This window comes from Camelus ferus, chromosome 12, assembly GCF_009834535.1.
Source record: "Camelus ferus isolate YT-003-E chromosome 12, BCGSAC_Cfer_1.0, whole genome shotgun sequence".
Lineage (NCBI taxonomy): Eukaryota > Metazoa > Chordata > Mammalia > Artiodactyla > Camelidae > Camelus > Camelus ferus.
Genome location: NC_045707.1, coordinates 63,836,605 through 63,860,707, shown reverse-complemented (window position 1 = coordinate 63,860,707; position 24,103 = coordinate 63,836,605). Strand labels below are relative to the sequence as shown.

The window sequence follows — 24,103 nt, the reverse complement described above, 5'->3', positions numbered from 1 at the left end:
ACCAATAGCTGACTTTTCAAAATCAACAATGGAAGCCAGGAAATATCTTGAATATACTGAGGATACAATTAACCACTGTAGAATTCTAAGCCTAGGAAAAACCGTCTTTAAAAGAAGATAAACAGAAGAAAGTTTTCTATATAGCAGACAGTAAAGCAAATTCCAAAAAAATGTATTTTAAGTATAAGTGATTCTAGATATAGAAGGAAGACTGAGCCAAGAAAGTGTTAAATGCACAGGAAATGGTAGGCGTTAGTCCTTGTGTATCAGGGAGAGCATAAGAATGTATAAAAAAAAAATCAAAAGAGGCAAAAGAGAAAAAAAGAGCAAAGGCAATAAATACCAATATCAGTAATCATGAAAAAAATGTGAACAAACCAAATGTTCTTGTTAAAAGAAGATTGTTAGATTAAATTACAATTGAAATCTAGCTCTACAGAATGCACAAGTTACATCTGGAACATGAGGATACAGAAAGACTGAAAGGATGGAAAATGATATACAAAACATATATACTTAAGAGAAAGATGGTGCAGCAATTGAGATAAAATAGCCTTCTAGGGAAAAACATTACTAGAGATAAAGAAGGTCACTACATAATAACGAGAATTCTCCAGCCTCAAAGTATTTAAAATTCCCCAGCCTCAAAGTATTTAAAACAAAAACTGAAAACCAGAAATCAACCATCACAAGTGGCAGATTTTAGCAGACCTCTCAGTATGATAGACTAAGCAGATCAAAAAATGTTCACATCTTAGAAGGAATATCTGAACATAAAAGCTTGCAATAACAATTCATACATTCCTTTCAAACAAAGAACAGTTACAAAAATCAATCACATACTAGACAATAAAGCAAGTCTCTACAAATATTTCAAAAAATTGGTACCATACAGCTCTCACTCTCCAACAATGGGATTGACTTAAAAGTCAATAGCAAAAAACATAGCTAGAAAACCTACATGTTTGGAAGTTAAGAAACACACTTCCAAATAGCCTACAGGCCAAAGAATAACAAAAATTAGAAAACAATTAGAAGTGAACGAAAAAATATTTACATATCACAAACTGAGATACAACTAAAGTAGGAATTTTATAGCCCAAAAAGATGCTAATAGTAGAGAACCAAAAATTTATACTTATTTCTGGGAAAATCTTTTAAAGGTAGGGGAAGACACAACTTACAAATACTACAGATAAGAAGAAGTAAGATTCTTAAGAATAATTTTTTATAAACAGTACAACTTTAAGGAAACAAACATATTACTAGAAAAATACAGTTTACCTAAACCAGAAATAGACAATATGAACAGTCAGTAGTTTAAAACCTTCCCAGAAAAAACTCCATCTTGGCCCAGATAATTTTACTAGAAAGATCTACCAAATATCCTAGGAATGATTCCAATCTTAAAACTTATTCCAGAGAATAAAGAAACCACTCCCCAACTCACTGTGAGCATCAAAATCTTGTACAAAAACCTGGCAAGGATAAAGGGAAAAAACTACAGGCTATGAACCCAGATGAAAAATTCCAAATAAAAGATTAGCAAACCTTCATTTATGAAGATTTAACAACTGCCCCAAACTGAAGAACCCAAATGTCCCTGAAGTGGGAAATGGATAAACAAACTGTAGCACAGCCATACGATGGAACATTCAGCAATAAAACAGAATCATCTACTGATATATGCAACCAGATGGATGAATCTCAAAGACAAGATGCTAAGTGAAAGAAGCTGGGGTTAAATGGCAAGGTACTATATGACTTCACTTATATGACATTCTGGAACAGGTAAAAGCAGAGTCAGAAAACAGGTAAGTAGTTACCAGGGAGGGTTGGTGGCATGAGGGAATCAGTGGGAGTAAATGTAACTGTTCTGTATCTTAATAGTGGTGGCTGGCAACTGTTACCCAACTGCCTGCATTTGTCAAAATTCAAAGAACTATACACTGAAAAGGGTAAATTTTTACTGAATATAAATTATACATTCATAAAAAAGAGGTAAAGAAAAAATTAACAAACCAAATCCATGATGTATAAACAAGACATAATATCAACTAGCTGGATTTATCCCAAGTATACGAGGGTGGTTTAACACTACAAAAAAATCAATAATATCCATTACAAAGGGGAGGGTATAGCTCAGTGGTAGAGTGCATGCCTAGCATGCACAAGGTCCTGGGTTCAATCCCCAGTACCTCCACTTAAAACAAACAAACACCACCAAAAAAAAAAAAAAAACCAAAACCCTAATAATATCCATTACACTAATAAATTAAAGGAGAAAAATTAGATGCTCTTCTCCATAATGAATAAAAAAGATTTGATAAACTTCAACATCTATTCATGCTGAAAATTTCAAACAAGAAACTGGCGCGGGGTTGGGGGGGAGTCAACATTTCCTTTACTCAATAAAAGATAACTACAAAAACTTAGCCAACATTACATTTAAAAGTAAATGGCAAGGCAAAAAAAGTAAATGGCAAGGGGTCTCCTGTAAGTTTAGGAACAAAGGTGCCACTACTATCGCTTATGTTAAAAACTGTATTATCAGTCCTGACAGGCAGGTAAGGCCAAAAGGGAGACTGAATGAAACAAAACTTGCCATCATTCAGTACTGACTGTCTATGTAGAAAGTGCAAAAAAGAATTCACATATAAAACATCAGAATCATTTCAATGAAGTATGCTGCCAAATTAACTAGTTACCCGTTTAGAGAAAGAAGAATCTCTAATTGAAATTTTTAATTCCATTACCTTGACTAGGTTCAGTAGTGTCAGATTTCAGGGAAAGCTGCTTTGTTCCATCTTTAACTTTTTTCAACCGGTTCTTGTCTCCTGGTAAAGTCAATTTTTGCCTGAGTGGTTTTAATTCAAATGCCTGAAAAGTTTTGACCTGTGTTTTCTCCTCAGGAGCTACTTCTTTACTTGAGTCCTTTGTAATACTGACATTATCAGTGCTTGTTTGGTCCTCAAAGTTCAATGTTTTGGGATCTTCCTGCACATTCTCCTCTTTGCTACTCAAAGCTAGCTTCTCATCCTTATTGATGCACTCTAGTTCCAACTGTATCTGTTTATACTTCAGAAGTAAATCTTCAAAAGTTTCTTCCCCACAGTTTTCACTTTTTGATGAATAATTCTGTTTTCTTGATGGAGATCTTCCAAAACTTTTGGCTGAACAGCATATTAAGGAAACCAGTTTCCAAAAATTTTCCAGTTAATTTAACAAAAACACATTAATTTATGAATGAACTGTCTCCCTTTCTGTTTTTCAAGATGAATTGATATTTTTAAATGACTAAATTCCACTTAACACGTGTGCTAATGCCCACTTTCATGCCCACATTTCAAATTTAACAAGTATCCCTACAAACAGTCCACTTACAAAACCACTAGTGTCAGTTACTACCAGCAGTATCCACAGGCACTCCACCTACTTAGATCACAGCATCTTTCCTTCTGTAGTTATCAGGAAAGCCCATAATGAGCTGGATGTTAAAGATTCCTTTCTGAAGGAAGAGGGGAGAAACTGAATGGTTTGTTACAGATGTGGATAATTTACACTTCACATAATCAGGAGAAAACGTTTCTTCTTTTTAGTTAGTTTCTTCTCTTGTCTCAAATTTAAAAAAATTGATATAAAAATAAACATTGACAATTAGTAGTTGAGACTAAATTATGAATAGGAAATGTATTAAAAATTTAACACATAATCTTAGAGCTCATAAAGTATACTAATATCCAACATATATACAACTAAGACAATGAAGGCAGTTATACAATAAAAATAAATAAAACCTTTAAGTTATATCCAAACTGTATCCTCTAAACTAATTTTCCCCTGAAGATAAGGATATCTAAACCAATTATTTTGGGCCTTTTTTCTTCTCTAACATAGTGATACATAAAATACAACTTCTTGGTTGGAAATGGCTACAAAGTTCCAAACTACAATTTACTCAAAAAATTTCATATGTAGGAGAAGTGTTACACTTCACTTCTCTAACCTAGAAATTAACAAAAGAAAAGACAAGTACTTTACGTGGTTTTAATACAATGTCATTTACAGATCATTTGAATCGGCTAGGATATAAAGTTTCTTCTAACTTACCCAACAAGCAATCTGCAAATATTTTTAAACTTCTCTAATGGCCAATTTAAGAATGTGAATCACCACAAATAATTTAGAAACTAAATAAGCATTACAACTGAAAATCTTTAACAGTTCTGCAGCAAAGCTGTTCTAGTAAATCTTTGGTTTTCTGATCTCTCCTCCTTAGAGCTAAGTTTCTTGAGAGAATACTAGTTTCTCATTATCTGCCTTACTCTTCAAATGGAATCTGGCTTCTGCTGGCTAAGTTTATCTGTCATGTTTTTTCTTTTTCTTTTTTTTTTTTTTTTTTTCCATTATCTGTCACGTTTTCAAACCTTATTTTACCTGACTTCTCTGCAGCATTAGACACTGTAAACCACTTCCTTCTTGGCTTCCATAACTCCACTGTGCCCCTTGTCTCCCTCTTTTTTTTTTCCTTTATATCTTCACAATTCCTTTCTCTCTCAACTCCTCCAACAGTGGTAGTCACCAGCGAGCTTCACTTACCCTGTATCTTTTCATTTTGAGTGTTCTAATGCATTCCCATAGTTTTGCCTGGTGATAGAGATCTGCGGTTCTATCTCCCACAAGCCATCTCCCATCCAGTTGCTAAACTAATCTTTCCAGAACACAAATCTGATCAGATCTCTTCCCTAGTTTAATTCTCACTAAGAATAGAGTTCAGAATCCTTATAATGGCATATGCCATCATGATTCCTTTCCAATCTCACCTCTTCCATGTTTATTACAATTTATACATAGCTTTGTGTATAGGTTTTTCTGTTCCTCAAACTGACCCCAATTCAATTGTCACCTACTACGTGAAGCCAGAGAATTATGTTCTCCTCCACACCAATATCACATTCTGTACACAAATTCTGTAATTATCTGCATTTACATCTCACTTTTTCAATGGAGCCATCTAAACACACAACCACAGTAACTTAAAAAAATATGACTAGAGACTTTGGAAACATCTGCAAAGGGAAAAGATTCAGTACACTAACAAATAACAAAATAACTAAAGGACAAAAACGAAAAGAAGCAATTAAGTTATAGCCAACTAATTTTCAAGGCTAAACAAAATCTCCTACTTCTATCTACACAGAAGAGCTAAGATGAAACCAAAACTTAAAAGATGTAATTTTAAATTTGTCAAGAGGCAATTTCTAACTGAAACCTGATTTACAAAAAGAACTGCCGTTCAATCTTTACAACTACAGGTGAAAGTGGAATGACTTTCTACTGATAAGGGACCCTGGCCTAATTATGTTAGCTCTGATCAGATCTGAAAGTTCAAACCAGTAGTCATCCAAAGGAGACAAACAGTAACACTGACTGACAAACTGTCTATCACTAAGGAAATTTTTTAATGAATGAGAATGAAAATAAGTACTGCAACAGAATCTGGTATTCTGTTTCTTTAAAGCTGCATCTAATAAACCTTAATTATTACAGAGAAAAAAGTTTAAAAAAAAAACCACCTGTACTCATGCAACTTCACTTCTAGATTATGGAAATGAGTCACAGAATAGCTCTTATTTCTTCTTACTGCAATATCTGTAAAATTAAAATGTCATTATTACAATCACACAGTGGTAATATGAATAAAACCTAGTACTATCTTGGTATCGAATCTAAATTAGTAAAATTTTATATTACAAATTTTGTTTGCTCACATTATACAAAAGTGGCTGGGAGCTACTTTTTCCTTCACAAATTCGTATAAAGAATACCACCTCTGGGATGGATTAATGATACTTCATGAGGAAAACAGTGAGCAGAGAACCAAACCAATTATCCTTCAGAGCAACATCTGTAAAAAGAAAAACAGCAGGACAGCTCATTTGTGATAAGTTACTACCAAAGTCAGGCTGGATATGTTCCTGTACTTGTTTCACAACATCATATGCCTGTTTATTAATAAAAACATATAAGCTTAACAATTAATAAAGGTATGTGGTAGAGGCCAAAGTGGTACTGAATGAATGGACAGAGAGAAGGCAAAAGGCAGGAGCCAGGCAAACCCAATCATCACTCCCTTCTCTAACATAAAATAAACTAAGAAAAAATTTTAAACTCCCACAGTACTTTGTAAATACCTCAACTTGAACTTTTTACACAGAACTGTAATTATTTACATTTGTTTCTCCAACACAAATTACAAGTTTCATCGCTGGATTTTTAAAAAATACACATATATGTACTTAAATAAGCCTTTCTGTTTTTAGACTCAGATTTGACAACAAATCCTTGGTTAAAAAAAATATGTTAGAGGTTTTCTAACTTTACAGAAAGAACATTCTCTTTTTAAAAGTTAAATACTTGTGTAATTTTTTTTTTTTTTTCTGAAACAATGCTGGAATGCTCTTAACCCAACTTTTGGTAGTACCACTTTTTCCAGACTATGAGCACCATAGCTGCTACTACTTACCTAAATCTACATTTCTTGTCCCCCTTTTATTATAACATCTGGGAAAGACTATTCGATCCTAAGTACTCTGTCAAAATAATGTTGAGTGTCTCCCAAATGTCACTATATGTAAGCGTCATATATAATCACTATATTAAAAAAAAAATCATTACCCCATGGAAATTACAGCCAGTAATAAAAGTGCTTAGTAAACCAACTATTTTATGCGTTACCATGGAGTAAGTCAAGACATAGTTTTACAAACACATCGTAAAATGTGCAAACCTTAGCAAACCCTCAGATAAGTAAACTCAGGAATGTTAACGATAACTAAGAATGAGATAAGAGGGGACAAAAATCAAATATTTAGATATTTTCCTTCTCAACCTCTCCATAATCTCCACCCTGCCCATAAACCCCATGGCTTCTGTAATATTAAAATAAAAATGCTATTAAGTTTCGTTCTCTCTCTAGCCCACATTTGTCAGCACTAGGAATTATAAAATGTCCAAAATATGAACGTAAGAAATAAAGAATTTAAGGAGGTAAAGTTTTCCCAAAAGATATATGAATTTCAAACTTCTGAATTAATAAAGTTGGGTTTTTTCCCCTACTTTAAAAAGCAGCAATGTGCAAGAATAAATCAAGAAAGGTAAAAACCGAACTATCAATAAAAACGGTAGGATTATGCAAAATGAAACTTCACAATTTTCAATGTGACAGTCTGATATGATGTAAGTAACAGTGTTCCCCAAACTTTTTACGGCTAGTATTTTTTTCTCCCTCTAACAATCTAAGTGAACTTCACATAAAAACAAACTTCCTGTACTAGCAAAACCCAAGGCTAATGAAACCTGGGCTTCTGACGTACTATTACAAGTCTGATTTTACAGTCTTAGATTCCACTAGTTTGGCCCCCATCCAAGACACGTTAATGTTAAAAAAGCAATATACCCAATAAAGTATTTTTAAGAAACAACGCTACAGTTTGACACATGGGGATTACCAAAAAACCACTGACGTTAAGTGTACTGACAGTGACAAATAAGCGGTTCTGATGGTTCAGAGAAGTTACTCATCCCATAGACCTAGTAATGAAGCTAAAGGGAACTTCAGTAAGTGACACACCCAGGGCAGACCGCCACGTTAAGGATACAACTCTTCCGAGGTGGAGAGGGCTCTCGCCAGTTCTGACTGCTGCTGAATCCGGATCCCGCTCCTCCTCCCAGAGGAGGTCTGCCCCCGGGCTTGCCTCCTCGCTCGCCCCCTCCTCGCCCCCGACTCCAGCGACTCCCACCCCGGTAAGGCCTGCCTCGAAAACGGAAACGGTCCAATGCGATGTGGCTCCGTTCCCAGAAGGACGGCCGGGGGCTGCTTTCGGACAGTGAGCTCGAAGGCATCCGCACGGAGGGCGGGTGAGACCGGAACGGCTCTTTGGGTCGGTAGCTGCTATGTCCCCTGAGGTGGCCTCGCTCCGACGCGTGCCGCGAGCGTGAGAAATTCCTCAGCTGCTGCTGAGAAGAGGACGACGACGAGGAGGAGCCACCGCCTCCGCCGGATCCACCGCCCCGGGCCGGGTGAGGAGGCCTTCGCCGCGGGTACGGTAACAGCCCGCCGCCGCTGCTGCTGCTGCTGCTCCGGCTCCGTATCTGGCTGTTATTATCGTCGTCGCTGATCTCCCCATCTTCGAGTTCCCCTTCTTCCTTGGGCGAGAGGCCACTGGAGGCCGGGGCCGGAGTATCTGCGGTCGCCATCCCGGGAGCAGCGCCTGCCACACAACCTTAGCTCTCGGTCCGGGGATCCGCCCGACAGTTGCTTTCCTCCTCGGTTTCCTTCTTTCCTAACGGACCCGGTCGGTGCGGCCTTACCCTACTCGGACACCTAGCGGGGTCTGCTCCCCAACTTCCCCGCACCCCAGCTCTTTCTCGCCGGACCGTCGCAACCCAGTTCCCTTCCCTAGCGCCCCCTTGCTCCTCCGCGATCAGGGCTCTTCCGCCTCGCGAGAAAGGGACTCTGGAAGTGGCTCTGGTCGTGACGTCACTTCCTGGGGCACGCAGGAAACAAGGCTCCCGGGTCACGCGATAATCTTTAGGACAGCGCGATTCTCGCTGGGAGTTGTAGTCCTTTCCTGCCTGTGGCCTCGGGTTTGTCCTTCCAGTCCTTGGCTCAAACCCACCCCAAATTCTGGTTTGGGATTTCTGGGTGCGTGGCGGGGTAGGGGGGCCTGTTCTTAATCTCCGCCGTGAGAGAGTTCTGTAGTAATGGGGGAGACACACCTCTTTTTAACTGCTCCGAGGATGGCTGCCAAAAAGACGCAGTAGTCCCTCTCCCTTTTGGGCGCCGGGGAGGGAGCGGGTTGCGTCCGCCATGTTGGTGAGGGCAGACGGAGGCGACTGGAGCTCCAGAACTGTCAGCTCCGCTGGCTCGAGTCCGCCATATTAATAAAGAGAAAGGTTGACACTCCTCCCCACCCCCACCCCCCGGCCTTCCCCAACACACACGCACAGAGACCCCTTCTTCCCCCTCAGCTCCGACGGCTCAGTTCGGTGGGCCCTGTCCCCGCCTCGCTTGGCCAGTCTCTGCCCTGAGTAAGGGTAGCAGCCCGCGCCTCAGATCAGGCTTAAGACAGCGCCGAATGAGGGGGAACGGGAAATGCCGACCAATTGCGCCGCGGCGGGCTGTGCCACTACCTACAACAAGCACATTAACATCAGCTTCCACAGGTAACCTGGGCGGGGAGTGGGGGTGACGGAAACGGGAGCGCCTGGACGGTGTGTCGCTTGTGCGGAAAGAACGGGAGTCTGCTCATTCTAGTAACTTCGCTAGCCGGCGAGTAGCAAGGAAGCATCATTTTTGCCCTTTGTGTATGTTTCTCAAATCTGTCCAATTTGCTTCTCCCTTTGAGGAAGGTTTACTCACTTTGGAAAAGAGATCCAAGTTCTGTACGGTGATCATTGCTTAGAGAAGTGACAGGAGGATACCTTAATTTTCTACTCTTTAACGCCTATGTATTAGACCGGGTCTTAACATAAATGACGCCATTAAGAGGAAGCGAGATCTTCTTGTTCAAGTCAGCAGTCACTTAAACAGCCTGCTGTGTTCCCGTTAAAATTAGTTGTTTCTCAATAGCTGAACTGACACGGGAAGCATTTAGATTTTTAATAGTCACGTACAGTAGCTGCGGAGGACTTGAGTCATCATTGATAGCTGTGGAATTAAGTGATGTTAATGAAAGTGGAAAAGATAATCTTTGTATTCTTACTAGAACAGAGTAGTATAAAAAAAAAAAGAACCTAGGTTACGTTTTTCCTTCGTTTGCTGGAAGAGCAATCAGAATTTTTTAGTTCTGTCAAATCAGAACTCTTGAAAGCGCTTTGAACACTACATGCGATATACTACTACTCTGTAAATGTTTACCTTCTCTGCAAGTGCCTGCCACATGCCTGAAGAAAAGAAGCATTCAAAAAGTTAAGTGGAAACAATTCTGGTTTTATGTATCTCACAACTTAGTAAGATCTTAGAATGTGGAAAATTACATCCCTGACGTTTCTCCCCACCTTATTATGACTAAACATGTCCCCTTATTAAAAGCTACCACTTAAAAAAAAAAAAATCTTTGTCCGTGTTTGTTTTTCATCTACTTCATGCAAATACAGTGCTTCATTCATTCATTTCTCACATATATACCAAGCTCTTATTTGGCTGACATTGTGCTAGGGATCCAGAAAATTCTTACCCTCCTGGGGTTGGAACGAGAAAGACTGATGTAAATAAATACAGTTAAGTGCCACAGACGAGACCTTCAGGAAGACCTACCTTACCCTTGGAAAGTGAAAGAACAACACTTCTCAAAGAATATGAAGTTTCAAATGGGACCAAAAGGTGACAGAGATTTGGTCCTGTATGCTACTTCAAGGATTTTCTGTTTTATCCAATGAGTACTTGAGAAGCCATGGAGGATTTAAAAAGAATGGCATGATTAGATTTGCATATTAAAAAGCCCTCAGGCTGCAGTGCGGAGAATTATAGTGTTCCTTAAAGTGCTGGTCAAGCATCAAGAGATGAATTTGATGAGAAAGGAGCTTGTTACAAAATGCTAATGTGTCTACTATTTCAGAGGGAAATCCTGCTACAAAGCTAACTTCTATTAGATACAGTGTACTTCTTTTGTTGGCACAATCAGCATTGGATTAGAACAGGTGAGAGCTGGTGGAGAAAAAAGTTAGGAACCTGTAGTAAAACAAGGGTGAGGCCACCCAGTGGCGTCGACTAGAGTGGTACTAACAGTAGGGATGGAAAGAAGTGGACAGATTTGAGAAATGTTTGAGGAGAAACTACCATATGTGGTAATTTGATTTAGAAGATGAAGGAGAGGGAGGAGTCAAGACACCAATAATATTGAATGTTTAAGAAATGCACGGTGGTACATTAACAGACATACCTCCTTTCTGTTTTCTACCATTTGCCTGCTATGAAATTAACATTTTCACATGTAACCCCAGAACTTTTGGTCCTAATTTATAATAAAAATACATTCCTATTTCATAAATACAAACAACATCTAATTCACTCCTCTCCTAGGACATTGGTAGACTTTGTCGACTGAAATAAATGCATAACCTAAAAGTTGAGAGTTGCTTTATTTGGCGGGAGGACTCGAGCTGGGATGACAGCTCCTCAGATCACTCTAAGGGACTGCTCTGAAGAGGTAGCAGAGGAGCTAGGTTACATAGGAGCGTTACAACAAAGACCAGATAGTTGGAATAAAAGATTACTTGTTATCTAAAGAAAACCAGGCATCTCAACTTAAAGAATTGAGTGCTTTTCTATGTATGGGAGGGAGCAAACATTTGGGCTCATTGAATTCATTCCTTTAACAAGCATCTAGCTATCTAGGGCCAGTACCCTGTCCTTTCTTATTCTGATTCCCCTCAGAGTGCACCACTGAGTGGCTGCAGAGGCCGGGCTGCAGGCTTGTCTTTACTGAGGGGTGGCGGCAGCCGCTGATGACTTGATGGCTTCAGCATTCTTTGTTTACTGGTGTGGTTTGCAGTACTTTTCGTTCACAATTTCTTTATCCCCATGTACAACTTATGTTGCCTAAACTTACTGCCTCCATTTTTCTTATCTCGTACTCAGCCCATTCCAACCTAAGTCTTCCAATAATCTTTTGAAACTGCTCTTGCTGAGATGAATTACCGCTCCTGCATCCTTTTTTCATGGCCTATGATCATATACTCTTTAAAATACTCTCTACTTTGAACTTTTGACACTAGCTTTGTGATTTTCATCTTCCTCGTGTAGTCTAATTTCAGTATCCTCTGCCATCCCCTCACTCCACCCCTCGACCAAGTTCTTCCCACTCTTATCAAAATGATTGCAACTGTTCCTGTGGTCTCAGTTAACTGTTACTTGTTGATGCCTCCCAAATCAATACCTCCAGTCCAAATCTCTAATGAGTGAAGTGTCTTAGTGTTTCCCTGGTCTCTTCAGGTTCTCGCATTCAACATACTAAAACTGGTAATGAACTTGCCCTTCTTTCAAACCTACCCTACTTCCCGTATTCCTTTCTCAGTAAACAGACACACCATCCACTCAGAAACTGGGAGGTCATCCTCCCTTGATTTCTCAGCATTCCCTCTTGATTGGATTATTACAACCTCTTAACTGGTTCACTGCTTCCATTCATGCACTTCTAACTACTCTTCTGTAATCAATGGTGTGTTGCTAAATGTTTAACAACAGGATCTCCAGGGAAGGGGAAAAGCCCTGATTTGTACTGTTTGCCCAATTTCCGTGATATAAGTACTCCTACCATGGCTGGCTTTAAGCTACCAACATGACATCACTGATGATGGAGTTGGAAAGAAATGTGCAGTACTACCCTATTCTATAGCATTTATTCCATACAGGTGTAACAGGCACCAATACCTCAAGAATATAGATAATGCTAAAATAATTAGTAAGTGATCGATTTTTAGTATTTATTACCTTTGTTTTTAACTTATTTAAATGCAAATGTACATAATTTAATTTTTAATAATGGCTGTGTTTGACAACTAGTTTAAATATTTTCTGTTAACAATCAGCTTTCTAAATTAGACCTCTTAATGGCTTACCAATGCCATTTTGGATAAAGTTTAAAATTACTTTTTAACTTAGAAGGCCCTCCATCATCAGTTCATGTCATAACACTCTTCCCTGTCCCCAAGATACTGTTAACATTCTTCACTACTCCCACCTGAATTTCCCTAACTTGTACTCTTAGGGCCTCTTGACTAGATTAGCTCTTCCTGTTTAATGGTGCCATGCAATCCTGTACTTACCCTTTCATAACACTCATGATACTTGTCATTACTTTTATAATAATAAAAAACAGCATTTATTTAGTATTTACCATGTACTATGCATTGGGCTAAGCATTTATTCACATTGTCTCATTTAATCCCTGGAATCACACTAGGTGCCATTATTCACTTTATAGGTGATAAAACCGAGGCCTAAAAAGGTTAAACAACTTGCTTAAAGTCAGCCAGCTATTATGTGAAGGAGCCAGGATTGATACCTGGTTTGATTCCAGAGACAGTGTTCTCAGCCAGTCTTTTCTACTACATCAAGCTCTTTGATTCTCTCCCTTTCCCATTACAGTATACCCTTCATACAAGGTAGATATCATAAAGGTAGGTCAAGTTTGTTTACCACTATGTCTTCAGTGCTTTGAATGTAAGTGACATTAATCTATTTATTAAAAACCCAAGCAAAATTGCATTCTTTAAAATACTGAGTGATTTTCCAAAACATCTAATGTTTCTGAAAGCTTAGTTCTATTGTGTAGACAAGAATATATCCATCTGTTAACACCACAGTAATTTTTTAATATTTACAGAATTTACTATTACTTAAATAATAAATGGGTTACTTCTCCCACCCTTTGAATATACTGAGAAAAAGCCAAACAATACATGGCAAAAAATGATTAAGGTTAATGCTGTATAAAACATTACCCAAATATCAAATATAAAATTGTTGATTATCATTTTATTTCAACACAGATAATCTAAAGATTATTTAGTAATGCCAAAATAACTCCATTACTTTGTTCAGAGAGAAGTTCATTGAGTGCTTAGTTAACAGGAAAAACAGTGAAAAACAGCTCCTAACCAGGAGAAACCTATGATCTACTGGTGGAGATAGAAAAGTAAACAATTAGAATACAGTTGTATTAGTGCTATATGATATAGTAACATCTAATCAAGTCTTCTGATCATGAAAAGCTTTCTTAGGAAGACGAGATTCCTAAACTGAGTCTTAAAAGAAGGAGGAAGAATTTGACCAAGTTAAGGTTCAATTGGAGGCATTGGTTTCATAATTTAAAACTTTTTTAGTTTAAAAAAGAGCTTAAAAATGGGGGGGGGGGGTTGAAAAGCATCTAAAAGACAGTCTTCGCATATCTGAAGTCTTATACATATAGGTTCTAATACAATGATAGTACTTACTTGTTGAGCCTTTATTAAGGCACCCAGCAAGAAAAAAAATGTGCTTATAAACTAAAGCCTGATTTTTTAGCTTAGGCTCAGGAAACATTTCCGAATCATTAAATATTAGAACAGAGAGCTTTGAAGTGAGAATACATAATTATTAAAAGGTGAGGGCTAGGGAGAGTAGAGAAATTCTCCATCAGAGGTTTCTAATGAAATAGGAAAAGATGTGCATAATATGAAAGCATGTGAACTGCAGAGCGACGTACAAATTTTAGTATCTTCAGATCGGGGTGTACCTGGGATTGTGAGGGATGGGAGCAGGAGACAGCATGGTTTTTGCCAGTAAATCTGGGCTTTCATCTCTTAGTGCCCCTCCCTGCTGATAATTTGAGCAAGCCTCGGGTATCTGATAGAGCCAAAGCTGTTACCTAGTGAAGCTTCAGCTGGGAGTTTCTGAGCCACGTGATCTTCTAACATAAACTTAATGGTTCTTTTTAAGCCCTAGTGAGTTCATCTTTAATGCTTAAAGGAAAAGGCAGTCAAACTAAAGAATTCAACTCAAACTTACTACCTGTGAATGTTGATACTTTAATTCCCAAGTCCAGCCAACAGTTACCACTAGAATTTTTAGACAGTCCTTTATATTTTTCTTTCCTTAATAGGTGTACACTGGGTACATATCACTACATTTTATATTTGAAATAAATATGAAAGGAAAAACATTACTGCTGGACCTGTCATCAGCATTTTACTTTTTGTAATAATTATACTTTCTACTGTACTGCGTAGCTTAAGAGTTCTTTTTCTTTTTTTTAATATATGTAGTTTAACTTAATAGAAGTAATATAGTGAATTATTAATTTATATATTCTGTATTTATATTAATTAAGCAAATTTTTGTCAAGCCTCTACTGTTTGCAAGGCACTGTGTAAATATTAAAGATAGATAAAAAGATACAATGATCCCTATCCTCAAGAAAGTTTTAATCTACTTTGATTTCACTGGGAATTTATTAAAATGGAAAATTACAGAGCAGTGTGTGTGGTAAGTGTCATAATGAAGGAACACAGAGGAAGGAATATCAGAATCTGTCTTGATAAAATTTAATCTGTAGATATTATCTTGACCACATACATTAGCAGCAGATCAAAGCATTGTAAAATTACTCCTGCTTACAATGATTCTATGTAAGTTTGATATAGATCAATTTAGTCTTGATTATTTTTACTGCCCTTGTTGAAGACTAGTTTGGGATTAAAACTGAAAAATTAAGCCACTTAAGTCAGTTTTTTTATTAATTTGTTTACAACTTATAAAAATTGGCATTACTGATTCCTGTTCCAGTGTCTAAATGTTGGAAAGTTAAAAAACTTTTATGTAAATGAAAGACACCAAATTGTCACCTTTCAAAATTTCTTTTAACCATTTAGATGCAACCAGAAGCATGATAGTTGGAATTTCAGTTGCCTTTTCTTTTTTTTTTTTTTTTTTTTTAAAGGTTTCCTTTGGATCCTAAAAGAAGAAAAGAATGGGTTCGCCTGGTTAGGCGCAAAAATTTTGTGCCAGGAAAACATACTTTTCTTTGTTCAAAGCACTTTGAAGCCTCCTGTTTTGACCTAACAGGACAAACTCGACGACTTAAAATGGATGCTGTTCCAACCATTTTTGATTTTTGTACCCATATAAAGTCTATGGTAGGTAATATTTTTCTTCTACTCCATTTTACCATTTTTAGAATTCACCCTTTTTTGCTTATAAAACAGAACAATTCAGAATATACTGAAATTCATGTATAATTATATGCCTCAAGAAAGTTGCAAAATTGTGCAATAAAGATGTCGGCTAGAATTGGAGCTCAGCTCTCCAGACTCTAATATTCTTTCCCAAATCCAAATTGTGTACTATATTGGAATTTTACACTACTGCCAACTATTATCCATAATTGACCCACTGGTAAAACTGAGAAATCGTGAATAATGAAACCTCCAGCATTGCTCTGCTCTGATTTTAAGACAACATACAAATAATGTGTGCTAAGTGCTCTCAGAGCAGCACACCCAAAGAATACCAGAGTTACACCAAAGAACATACATTCAGAGGGAGGCATAACATGAAACTTCATAGAGCTGAGGCTTTTAGGCTGGGCCTGAGCTTGGAACTTAGAAGAGCGTTCCTGACCTTGCAGAGGACAACTACAGAAGCATGATGAGAACAAAAGCTAATGAGCTAAGGGCTGAGTGGAAAATAAATGTTAGCAAGTAATACTTAAAAGGAAGAAGAGAATTAAGGTATAGTATGAATGTATTAAGACAATGTTTTGTCTAGTTAGGGAAGATCTGATCAGAGAGGAAAGCTAGCTGAGAAAGACAGGGCCCCTAAAAGGTTAAGAAGGAGTAGAATGAACAAAAAGGGAGTTTAGCTTTGAAAAGGACATCTTTTCTCAGAGAGAGGAAAAACCACTGTTTTTCTTGAGTTATTAGTGACAGTTAAATTTGTAAATGTACACAAGCTATTACCTGAACAGGACAGGAGACTGTAGTGAACTAATTATCACAGGTACTAGAAAAGCTCCAGGAAGGCAAGAACTTCACTTCTGAATCCTCAGTACCTCAACCAGTGCTTGGCATGTAGTACACACTCAAACATCTATTGAGTTTGAAGTACACCTTGTTTTTGACATTTTGATCATTTATTCATTCAACAAATATTTACTGAATTTTACATTATGTCAAAATCTAAGTTCGATACTGAGGATATAAAGATCAAAAAAGAGTCCCTGCCAATTCCCCTAGGCAGCGGGAGTGCCATTTGTAGGTTTCATGATGACAGGAACCATATTTCTTTTATTTGTTCAATGTTGTGTCCCCAGGAATTCATAAAGGAATTCCTGCATTTAAATAAATGTTTGTTGAATGAATGAAAGACACAAATTTATGAGCTAATCTGGGAAGATAATCTATCAGTGGTTTAATGTTGCTGGCATATAAATCAAGATGGTGAATGGCATAATGGGTGAGACCCTAAATAGTATAGTATATCGTGTAAAGATTTTTTTTTTCTTTAGATAATGGGGAGGCAAACAGCAGTTCAGCCAGTATAAAAACATCAAATCTGTTAGAAAATTATTCTGGTGGCAGAACAGGGACTAGTGAGGATCAAAATGAGTCAAAGATCAGTAAATAAGGTTTTAATATATTCAAGCTAGACATGAATGATATGGGCCTGATGTGGGCATTAAGTAGCATTAAGAATGATTGAGAAGACAGGATTCATGATAGAGATATTTAGGAGGTAGAATTAATAGGACTTGACTGATCGAAAGAAAGAAATAAAGGAAAGGGGGAGGATATAGCTCAACCGCTAGAGCACATGCTTAGCATGCATGAGGTCCTGGGTTCAATCCCCAGCACCTCCTCTAAGAATAAATAAATAAATAAATAAATAAATAAACAAACAAACAAACAAACATAATTACCTCCCTCTTCAAGAAAAAAAAAACCAAAAAAAAAAAAAAAAAAAAAAAAAGAGTAACCTCCCAAAAACAGGTCCTCAGGTCTCTGATTTGGGCAGAAATTTCCTAGCCAGATTCTGGAATGTAAGATGTTAACTATGAACAATCAACAAATAAATCCATTCCCAAACTGATGCTTGGGAATATGTTTTTATTAAGTAGGACCAGAGGTCTGAAATATTAATCAGATTGAGAGAATCAAATTAGTATCACAGATAAACCAAATGTCTCAATGCATGCTATATTGGCCTTAGGGGGAATATTGCAAAGGATTTTTTTAAGTCTATAGAATCTTACTCAGTAATTTGGAAGAGACCTTGGAAGTCCATAGTCTTATTTCCAAACCAATGCTTGTATCCCTCTGGAGAGAGAAAGTAAAGAGAAATAGGTGACTGGAGTTAATTCAACCAGCTGAGAAACTTGAATCCATGATTATGAGATGGGCTGCTGATGTTGCCTATCAAACTTTTAGAATCAGTTTTTAAAAGAGCAGTTTAAATACTGTTATCCAAAACTGGACAAAATTTACTTATGTGTGATATTCCATAATTTATGTTCAACCTTCTAATTTTATTTGGCTCAGAAACTCAAGTCAAGGAATCTTCTGAAGAAGAACAAGAGTTGTACTCCAACTGGACCATCTAATTTAAAATCAAACATTAGCAGTCAGCAAGTACTACTAGAACACAGTTATGCCTTTAGGAATCCTATGGAGGCAAAAAAGAGGATAATCAAACTGGAAAAGGAAATAGCAAGCTTAAGAAGGAAAATGAAAACTTGCCTACAAAAAGAACGCCGAGCAACTCGACGTTGGATCAAAGCCACGTGCTTGATAAAGAATCTAGAAGCAAACAGCTTATCACCTAAGAGCACATCAGAACACATTTTACCAACCGCCTTAAGCAGTCTTCCTTTGGAAGATTTCAAGATTCTTGAATGAGATGAACAAGGAAAAATGTTACCAATTCTCTAAATCTAAAACAGACCAAGAGTACCTTCATTTAAGATTACCCTGCATAGAATTTGATGCTCATCCTTCATTCTATTCAAAGGTAAAGATATTTAAGGAAATTTATTCCAAAATTGGATATTTAATAAAGTTTTACTTGAAGTAACATCATTACTGCATAATTTATGAACATCTGATTACAAAACAATTGAAAACTTTTTATGCAACTTATTTGAATGAGAATGGAAGTGCCTTACGTGAGAATTATGTACTTAACATTTTTTTGCTAGGAAATTGTATGTTTGCGAGATGTTTTGTGTTTTTGTCTTTTTAAACTACTTTAAAGAACAGTCTATGACAAGTAATGTGTTTAATTTACATTAGAAAAAAAATTTTTCCTGTACCAAAGTTGGGATATTACATTCTAAATAAGATGCTTAGTAGGAGTTAACCAACATGAAATATGACTTTAAAACTGTATTAATTAAATCATTATTGGCACTGTGATTTGGAAAAATTATAGAAAAAAACCTGAAGTACAGGGCAGGTTCTTTTATTTAAACTGTCCTTTTATCAGTAAAAGTGAACTAATCATGGCCTTGAAAACAAAATTAGCTTTGGCAGTAGCTTGTAAAGTATTTTGAAAATACTATTTTTGAATGTGAAGTACCCTTGAATCATCTACACTAGGTAAGGCCTCAAGTACCTCAGACTAGTAAAAACTGGTAGCTGATATGTATATTCACCTTCTAAGAAAATATGCTATGAAATAATGCAGAGATTGGGATCCAGCTTTTACTTTAATCAAACAAAAAGATAAATGTATCCTACATTTTTCTCATAATAAAAATATTACATCTCCAGTTTCAAAACTGATGCATTAATAGGCAAACAGGCTACAAAGTTCCATGTTAGGAATACTCCCCCTGTGTATTAATACCAAAACTCTTAAGCTTTCTTTTTTTTCCCCATAAACCCACATCAGCATTGAATTATAGAAAAGTACTTACCATATTATACCTTCACAACTTATAACCTAAAATGGAATCAATTTATCTTACATATCAGCTTGCTTTCTATCTCCTTTTTTAGTGAGAGTCAAATAGAGCAGCCATACTGCACAGGGGAAATGAAATGTAGCTCCCTATAAAAATACATGTGTCTGTGATAAAGCTATGCAGATGCTAATTATTATACAGAATAGAACATCAGAACTATTCTTATAGTTTCCACTCAATTAAAGGGTTTGCCTTATTTTACCTGATAAATGTGTAATAAGAACTCTTCCCTTTAAACAGCTTTGGTCAAATCGTGTAAAAACTTATTATTGTACAGTCAGGTTATTCAGGCCTGATTTGAGCTTCTGACACCACCATATGAAAGTAACATAAACATAACCACATATTACTGCATATCTTTCCTACAAGGTAATGGCTACTTTATGATTTAAAAAAAAAACTTATTTTTTGTAACATTTGCTTAGATCCTAGCGACAGTCTTTTTACATTAACATCCTTTCTTTTTTGGGGGGGGGGTAATAACATTTTTTATTTATTTGAACCCAGGGCATTGGATGCATGCTAGGCAAGCACTCTACGGCTGCGCTATGCCCTCCCCCCAGCACTCTTTCTTTTTATAAGGAATGCCTCCCAAGCAACTAGATTCACAAAGGCAAAGGTAGGAAATGTCTGTTGTAGTTATCGTCAGGCACTTAAAATATTTATGAAAATTCTGTGTATTGTATAAACCTTGTTAGTCTTTTTATCTTTATCTTAAATATTGGATGTAGCTCCTTGGAACTGTCACTACATGTTTTAACTATCTTTATGTGGTTTCATATATAATCAACAGCGAACACATTTCTACCCCAAAGTAAGTTGGGCAAATAATCATTTAAACATAATCTACATTTTTTTAAGTATAAACTCTTATATGGTTCACTGCCTCTCCCCGATACAAAACAAAATACTAATGCAGGGTGAGTCCCTCTATGATAATTTCTTGCTATCTTAATGTAACATTTTTAAAATAAAAAAAGTAAAACATTATAAAATACAACAAGCTTTTGGCAAAGTTACTTAGACTTCATTCATTACTATTCGACACCACCTATTTTTTTGCTGTTTTTTTTTTCATGTCATTTTCATGTTACAGTTCGGATAATATGCTCCAAAGTTGCCCTGCATCAAATGCTTTGTTAACATATATCCATCTACTTTTAAAACTACTTTCATTCATAGAGAAAAACCTAAAAGGAATCTGTTAAAATCCTGTTTTCAGTTTGTTGATAAACTTCTTATCACTTAGACCATATATCATAAAACTAATCAAAATAATAGCTCTTTGTCCTCTGCGGGACACAACATATATCCTCTGCTCTACATCTGTCATTCATTCTGTGTCTACTAGACACTAACCTCTACAAAGAACCAGCCAAAGGCTAGGAACTTGACATAAAAATGAATATGACATAATTTTCTGCCCTTAACTTTGCTCCAAGTCTCTTGAGAGAAGCAAACATTATTTACAATACAATATGATAAATGCTATGAAAGAAGGATGTGTGACATACTTTGGTAAATACTGTTGAATTGGAATTTAAGGAGAACATGTAAACTTTAGACCTTTTTATAAAATACTTTTCTTTTGAAACAAAACAGATTTCTTTTTATAATGATTTACCAGAAGAGACTTTGTAGGACATTGTTGTTGACCTGAATTACATAACAGTGTTTTCTTAATGAATTGTAAAGCATTTTTTCCCTTTAAAATGAACACTGAACAAATTTGTTGTTAGTGTTATCTAGTTAAAAGGAAAACATAACTAAATAAAATACTTTATCAAAGCTAAGTATTCGAGTTTATTTGACATTTGATATTTTTACAAAATAACAATCCCTACTAACACAACTTTTTAAAAATAATTTTAACTCAGAGTCTTAAAGCTAACAAAACATTGTGGCACCCATTAGCTCTCTTACTTGTTCTTTACAAATAGTCTGTGTGGTAGGTGCTACTATCTCCAATGTATAGATAAAGAAATCCTTGTTAATGTAATTTATTTATTCATTCAGACGTTTACAATGTGCACCTGGCATAGGGGGTGGAAATGTAGTAATCTCGAAAGTTCTAGGTGACACTGGTCTTTGGCCTCCAAATCCTTTACTCTGCCCTTCACATTATAACCTTGTGTTAAATATATGAATCATTAAAACAGGGCAAGTCGTGTGTCTCAAAAATTAAAATAAAAAATGTTGTGTATATAGATAGTAAAGATGGTCTATGAAGTCATTGTTATCTTTTCTAGGTTACACTTTATAATGTTGGTTTTTTATCTCATTTCTCAGTGTTAGAATACGGGTAAATTTTAATTTTGGTATAATACAGAAAATGGTTCATCTTTATGCCAGAATATGGGATTCTTTTGGTATTTAGACAGTTGGAAACTTTCTAAACTTAATGATTTTATAATTTGTATTAAACAACTGCATATTCTTTTCACAAAAACATCCTGAGTATGTTGATATTAAAAATTTCTCCAAGGAAATTACTGTAATGCTGATTATTTCCAAAATATGTACAGAAACATTTCTGTGGGAATCTTTCCCCTAAATTGATCTCCTAAAATGCTTCTGTAGAAGTCTCTCTCCCTGAAGTGAAAGAAACTGTAAGCAAAATAAAGATATATAAAGTCTGAAGAAGAATTATCATTTTCATTTTTATGGCTCAAATTATATCTAAACATACATTATAGTTTATTTGCACTGTTTGTAATACTGGTTATGCAGTCTACACCAGATATATGAAGGACTATGAAAACCGTCTGTCCTGACGATTATTTGAGGCCCACATGAAGATTTATTTGTAGATTTGCTTACCAAAGCATTATTTTAATAACAAGGAAATAAGATATTTTCTTTTATTGATTTTTTTCTGGTTATTAAAATATTATGTAGTGCTTTAATTCAAGAAATACTATTTTAACATTCACTAAGAGATGCTGAACAAACTAGGATGAACCAGATAGACATAGTTCCTGTCCTTGAGTCTACAGGAAAAAATACTCATTTATCCTACCCCCACTGCTCCCCACCCTCTCCCTAATGTCCTTTTAGAATGAGTTGGATCTAATATGACATATCAGCCTTTAACTTACTTCTAGGCTTTTAAAATTTGTGCTCCAAAAGGTAAGAAAAAAAAAATCTTTGGGTTCAATGTCAAGAAAGCAAATATGCCTACTTCTCAGATGAATTTTCAGTTTAATTATTTAGTATTTCAGATCTTGTTATCTCTAAATTCTCTATTCTCATGAACTTCTATTTTCGCTCTCTTAACGACCAATCCTTACATATTGCCCTTTCCTTAGCTTGGTCATTTAGCCAACTCCCTGTCATCTTTTTAAGTCCTAGCTCTGATGCTCCCCTCTCTGTGACACTTTCCCTTAACATACCAAAGTGACATAAGTGCTTCTCTCCTTGAGTCCTGTTTTATACATAACTTGGATAAAGTCGTCATCTTATTATAATGTTATTGTCTGCATATCTACCTTCATTTTCTGAGTTCTTTCAAGGCAGTGTGTGTGTGTGTGTGTGTGTGTGTGTGTGTGTGTGTGTGTGTGTGTGTGTGTGTGTGTGTGTGTGTGTTTTGTTCTTTTTCTTTTTGGGCCTCGGGTGTGATATGAATATATTAGCCATTCAAATACTAGCACACTTTTCCTAGCAGATACTAGAAAATCTAAACCACTCCTTTGGCTTAGATTCAAAGGGATTGTAGATAGAATCCACTGCTATTTTCCTAGTAATGGTAAGTGCTCTTTTACCATTGGGATGAATTTTACAATTGGTATTATGTACCACAGGTCTATGCTAGAGAATGTTTATGTCAATTAACACTTAAATGTGTGTTTATATTGTGAGATTTAAAGACTACTAGTCCAACAATGAACTTTCAGTCTGTTGCTCTGATTACGGTAAAAATTCTTAAACTGTCATGTTTTCTGAAGGAAAGGAATCTATGGTAAAGCAATTAACTCTGCTGGAAAATTTTAAACAGAAGTCAAGTTTAGTGCACCTTAAGTGCATTCTCACAGTCTTATAAAGAAACAAAATTTCTCAACCTTAATGATCTCTCAATGATCAGAGGTATTTTGGAGGTGGTAGCGGATGGTAACATACTTACTAATATCTTGATAAATACATCTCAGGAAATGCTTAACCAGAAATTCTCTGCTGCTAGCAAATGGCTTTTAAAGTAAATAGAAAGACTTTGTTGAAATTTTTTCAGATTGTCAAAATCTCTAAAAATTATCAAATTATAAAATCATTTTTTTTAAAGAACAGGTATATTTTAACTACATTAACTCCCCCAAATTGTTTCAGCCTTAAGGTAAAATAACTTCCTTTATGAAGAACAACAGCAATAAGTGAATACTAGGAAACAATGGAAGAGAAATACTCATTTGAAGAGTCAGTCACCAACACTGTTATCTAGCAGTTTTAGCTAGATATTCATGAGAGAGAAAAATCATCCCTGACATTCAAAAACTAGCTTGACACTGCTAGACTTTTTTGGTGTTTTTCTATTGCACATAAAAATCTCATATTACATGAAAATGAGACAAGGTCACCCTGTGACTGTACTGACTTGATGAGGGGGA

The 24,103-nt window shown here is 36.2% G+C and overlaps 2 protein-coding genes across 3 annotated transcripts in view; one reads left to right on the top strand and one right to left on the bottom strand.

The window, feature by feature from the left end:
- The window catches only part of ZFC3H1 (zinc finger C3H1-type containing), a 46,631-nt gene extending 38,340 nt beyond the window's left edge, over positions 1-8,291 (bottom strand). For both annotated transcript variants that reach the window (XM_032493757.1, XM_006191106.2), the window contains exons 1-2: positions 7,662-8,291; positions 2,757-3,173 (exon numbers count right to left, since the gene is read on the bottom strand). In XM_032493757.1, the coding sequence (XP_032349648.1) occupies positions 2,757-3,173; positions 7,662-8,259 (1,015 nt within the window). In that variant the 5' untranslated portion in view covers positions 8,260-8,291. The remainder of the gene's footprint in view (positions 1-2,756; positions 3,174-7,661) is intronic.
- Positions 8,292-8,927: 636 nt separating this feature from the next.
- On the top strand, positions 8,928-22,145 carry THAP2 (THAP domain containing 2). The gene is made up of 3 exons (XM_006191105.3): positions 8,928-9,228; positions 15,486-15,681; positions 18,082-22,145. Exons 1-3 carry the CDS (start codon positions 9,158-9,160, stop codon positions 18,436-18,438), a joined length of 624 nt encoding a protein of 207 aa, XP_006191167.2. The 5' UTR covers positions 8,928-9,157; the 3' UTR covers positions 18,439-22,145.
- Positions 22,146-24,103: the final 1,958 nt, after the last annotated feature.